This window comes from Martes martes (assembly GCF_963455335.1).
Source record: "Martes martes genome assembly, chromosome: 13".
Lineage (NCBI taxonomy): Eukaryota > Metazoa > Chordata > Mammalia > Carnivora > Mustelidae > Martes > Martes martes.
Window position 1 is genome coordinate 58164392 of NC_137901.1, and position 5366 is coordinate 58169757.

The following is a 5366-nucleotide window of genomic DNA, read 5'->3' on the forward strand; positions in this document are numbered from 1 at the left end:
TATTAACTCCTTATTTTAAGGATTTTATTTATTCAACAGAGAGAGACACAGCAAGAGAGGGAACACAAGCAGGGGGAGTGGGAGAGGGAGAGGCAGGCTTCCCGCTGAGCAGGGAGGCTGATGCGGGGCTTGATTCCAGGACCCTGAGATCATGACCTGAGCCGAAGGCAGACGCTTAATGACTGAGTCACCAGGTGCCCCAACCTTTATTAATTCTTTATTATTCCTTGTAGTATATAGCACGATATTTATCTATTTATTTATTTATAAAATGGTCTTTTTATTATGTACAGACTATATGTAAACAAACCACCCACGCTGAAAACAATAGGTTCTGGCTTTTCTCAGGGCCCTCAGAAGCCTCTTGGAGACCGTTCCTTCCCTTCAGAAAGGGGAGTATGTGTGCGTGCATGTGCATGTGTGTGTAACCTTCTGATTCCCCGGGGTTTGACCAGCCTCATTTAGCCACATCCCCCTCCTTGCCTTAACCCCTGGCTTTGAGCTTCTCTGATCCAGGAGGAGACCTCAGCCTGGGGCAGGCATAAGCCAATCATTCAACCTCCCTCTTATTCTTCTGCAAAGAATCAATGAAGGTTCGCCACTCAGCTGGGTAAAAGTGCTTACAGATGTTGATCTTATTCTGAATCTGTTTCAGGGTACGTGGATAGTAATTCTTCTCATCCCGGGCCATAGCCTTATAGTCCTCTCCATGCTTCTCCACCATGTAGCACACATAGTCAATTAGGTCTCGAGACTGCACGTTTCCTTTCTTTTCTGGAAGGCTGGCTTCTGCCTCCAGGTCGTTTAGCACATAGGGCTTCCGCAAAAGCTCCATAGGCCTCTCCTCTACGTCCACATCCATGGCCTTCACCTTTCTCTTACGGAGGGGAACCGCCTTGTTGGGGTCCATGGCCAACCCCATCTCGGCCAAGTTCTGCTGCACGGATTTGGCGTGGTCCCAGGCATGTGGGATGTGGGAGCACTCGACCCATGATGCTGCTTTCCGTCGAGCATTCTGGATCAGCCGCTTCCGGTTCACATTGTAACTGAACGTCTGTCTCCTGGTCTTCCCCTTGGCTTTGGGCATTGCCTTGACCACCGAACCGGCGACTGTAAGTGGGTGGCTCTCACTCTCAGCGCCTCGTGTCGTGTCGCAGACTCTATAGCACGATACTTAAAACACAAGGTTTTAATTGGTTTTATCACTGACCAGATGATATTTCAGGCTAACCTCCCATTTAGGCTTGGTTTCCCTAAAAAATTATCTCAGATTCTGTCTGATTTGTTCTAGGAGTCCTGTATTAATAACTGTAATCTACATAGAGACAGCTGAAGCATATAGACTTGCCAGTTATTTTTTTTTCATCTGTATGTTCATTCTGGCCACAACCCTACTGTTCCAGAGAGGCAGGTGTCCCAGAGTCCTATTTCTGAGGAGGGCTCTCTTTCTGGTTCACAGACGACCCCCTGCTTGCTCTATCTTCACCTTCAGTGCCTGCCCAGAGAGAGAGAGAGAGAGAGAGAGAGAGTGAAGAGGCTCTGTGGGGTCTCTCCTTGTAAGGACAATAATCCTATCAGATCAGGGCCTTACCCTTATGACTTTGTTTAACTATAACTACCCTTTCTATGGGCCCTATCTCTAAATAATAATAACAAATAAGTGGAATTAGGGCTTTAACATACGAACTTGGAGGGGGGCAATTCAGTCCATAACACAAAACGGAATCTACCTAAAATTGAATATAAATAGAAACAAACAAACCTAACTGTATATCAAATTACGTGACCACAGAGAAAAAAACAATGCAATTAACTTTTAAACTATGTGCTCTGGTTTTATGATCTTAGTGGATTTGAGGACAAAAGGAACTGTTGAGAAAACCAGAATTTGCTTAGTAGTTTTGTTGTAGGAAGTGGTACTGGTTTACCTATACTGGAACTATTTTCTCTACGTTGTAGGATAGATGTTTTGCATTGTTCGGAACCAGGGAAGGGGAAAATATGTCATGGTGGGGAGGCGAAAAAGAAGAGCTGTGGTTGTATTAGTATGAACTCATCTTTCTTTGCTCCTTTAATCGAATCCATTGAAAGAAACTATATGCTCTTTCCAAAGTCACTGAAATACTTAGCACCAAAATCTTGATGTTTAAAAAAATCAGGGATCCTTAGAGAAATAGCTGACTTGCAGGTCTGGGGCAGGAAAAGTGAAAGGTGAATCTGAAACCCTTACTGTGTCAGATTATTTACTCACTAGAGAGGAAAAGTTACCTTTACAATGAGAAATCCGGAGGACATCATCTTAACTGAATTAAGATCACCAGTAATAGGATACATTTGCAACAGAGCCCCCTGCTCTGATGTGAGGGGGAAGAATACAATACCACCTTTGTTGTATTCTTGCCAAAATGCTCGACCTGCCTCTAATTTAGGGAAAACAATCAGACAAGTCCAGAATATAGAAAACATTCTACTAGACAACTAGCTTTTCAAAAATGTCAAAAATTATGGAAGGTAGAACAAGGCATGAGACTGGGTTATATATTTGATATTAATTAATGAATACAATGTCAAATTATTATAACAATAATTAATTATTAATTATTATTATTTATAATTAATAATTAATTAACAATAATTAATGTAACAATATTATTAATTATTTATCAAAGTTAAATAACTTGAGAATGATAGTGTTATTATAGTTTTATACGAGAATGTTTTTGTTTTGGGGAGATATATGCTGAAGTACTTAAGGGTGAAATGTGATGATAAGTCTCATTTACTTTCAAATGGTACAGCCAAAAAAGTGTCATATATGTATATAAAAATATATATATACACACCACATATATATATGGATTATAAAATAAATACATATTTTATAGTTATTTATATTTAATATTTATTTTATATTTATATTATTACATATATAACATATAAATAAAAATATATTTATATATAAATTTACATATATAATACTTATATATGTATATATTATATATATATGGTGACGGTGAAGGATATCTGAATGATTTGTTCGATTCTTTTAACATTTTGGTAGACGCAAAAATTTTCAAAACAAAGTTTGAGGCAAAACTCCAATGTCTCTTTCAGTGTAACACTATAAATTTCCCCATTTGGCAGCAGCTCCTTAGCTAGAAAATTCAGGCTAGAAAGTTGAGGCAAGTCAAGAGCGATTCTAGAGGGGGACATGTTGCTTTCTTCTGCTTGTCCACATTGAGTGTTAGGACAGATTGCAAGGTTTGTTACAAATAAAGTTCAATCCTAGAGTCTAGAATCCATGGTTGGATGGGGGTTTAAGGTCATATAGTTCATATATGAATATGTCATGGCAGAGGGTGAGAAAGGAGAGTAGTTACAGTCTCTTGGATTTCTGGAGCAGTATAAACAAACATACGAACAACTAAACACACACACACACACACACGTGCACATAGAAGAACAAAACAAAACATTGGGAGGAGCTGATGTAAAGTTGCTAACTCCATATTTTATCTAGTGAAGACTGGCATAAAAAATTAAAAGCTCACCCATTATTCCATCTGTTATCACACGTGTGTCACTAAAAATGTCATTTTAATGAAATAATGACCTCAAAGAAAAAAGGCAGTCAGGGTGGAAAGTTTTTTTAAAAACCAGCTGCATTCAGCCACATGAATGCACACATTGTTCTTGTTCAGGGTGGACAAGTGAAGATGTGGCAGGCTGCTGGGAGTCGCTGGATAGGCATTGGGGACCACCACGGAGTCCTACCACCTCCCAGCAGGGAGTCACACCTGCCACTTGGCTTTGCTTTGAGTCTCCAGGAGAGACAGGAGGACCTTTAAATCCTTGCTCCGGATCATATGCCACCTCGGACAACTCCTTGAAGAGTAAGTCTGTCCTGTAGATGAACGGAAATGGGCCACTCTGTGGCTTTTCCTCTTTGATGGATACTTTGCCATCTGGAGGACATCAGAATTTAGTCAGATCATTTTTTTCCCCTCAAATGAGGTAAGGTATGAGGCCAAAAAGAAATAAAATGGGTGCCAGTCTTTCCCCCTCTTTTTCAATATGCTTGTGTTATTTGAAGGTGGCTGTCTTGTCTTAACTCATCACTAGTTGTAATGCACCAGTCTTTCAAATACCCTTTCTAAGCTGTTCGTTGGTTACTTGATTGGTTTGTTATTTCTTGAGTTTCCCCTGGTTACTAGGATTGGTGTTGTGCCAGTGTGTCTGTGGTCCTGTGAGTCTCCCTTCTTGTCAAGGGTGCCTGGTTTGCTCTCCTGCGACACCAGAATCTTGAGTGGCATTGTTATTTGGGGTTGGGCTTGGCTGGAAGGATCTGTCCTCACTGAATTTCTTTGGGCTCTAAGAATTGGAACTTCACTTCCTGCTCACGTGAGTCAAGAAGGGGACTGTGGTACATTTCATGGGTGGTTCAGAGATCCAAGTCAGGGAACGTGGATCTCTCAGGAGAAGCCTGACCCAGGAACTGGAGGGCTGACTGGAACCCTGTCAGTCATTTCCTAGACTCTCTTCCTCTTGAAACATGGTCAAAACCCATTTGTCTCTCTACAACCTGGCTTCACACCCTCTTCTACGTCATGCTCATATTATATCTACGGATATCTATATACACCCTCTTCTATGTGGCTCATGTTATATCACCTGGGTTTCTAGCACCTTTGTTCCAGATGCATGTGGAGACTGAATAGAATCTCAGGGCCTCAATTCCAAATTCCTGTGAGAGAATTTCGTTGGTCTGTTTTCAGTCGGATATCCACCTATGCCTACCTGTGGTCCAGTCACCCGTCAGGGAGTTGGGTGGGTAGTAAAACAGTCACTGTTGGGCCCTCCCACCCCTAAAGCCCACTTCATTTTATTTTATTTTTTTTTTGGTAAAAGGAGCATTCTGTAGAGGAAAGTGTCTTTCCAAACTGGGCAGAATTTCTAAAAAATCATCTGGTAGAGGATTCTTTAATCTACTGAAGACTTTATAAATATGTCAATAATAATAAAATGAGAAGAACTGAACTCATTTCTGAGTGAGGTGGGTTGAGTTTATCACCAGTCAGCTGAAACATGAATACTGTCAGTAATCTATCACTCTTTTGCCAATTATGGCTGGGAGAATGATGTCTGTCCTGTCTCATCCTGCTCATTCTGAACTTTTCTCCTGCTTGCTTAATATCTGCTGGGGCTTAATGTGCTGATCTCTGTTGATATGGACCATGGAGTAGGATATTAAAAAAAAAAATCTCAGGACTTTCATAGACATTCCATCTGCAATTCCTCAAAGTTCAGATTTTAAGTACTCATCAGCTGTTTTTATAGCTCTAGTTAGTGTGTGTGTATGTGTGTGT

The 5366-nt window shown here is 40.7% G+C and overlaps 1 protein-coding gene across 1 annotated transcript; it reads right to left on the reverse strand.

Annotated features, from left to right (window-relative positions):
* Positions 1-550: 550 nt before the first annotated feature.
* Positions 551-1087, reverse strand: LOC308354176 (nucleolar protein 16-like; the record flags this gene model as incomplete). The annotated part of the gene is made up of 1 exon (XM_080821509.1): positions 551-1087. One exon carries the CDS (start codon positions 1085-1087, stop codon positions 551-553), a length of 537 nt encoding a protein of 178 aa, XP_080677635.1.
* Positions 1088-5366: the final 4279 nt, after the last annotated feature.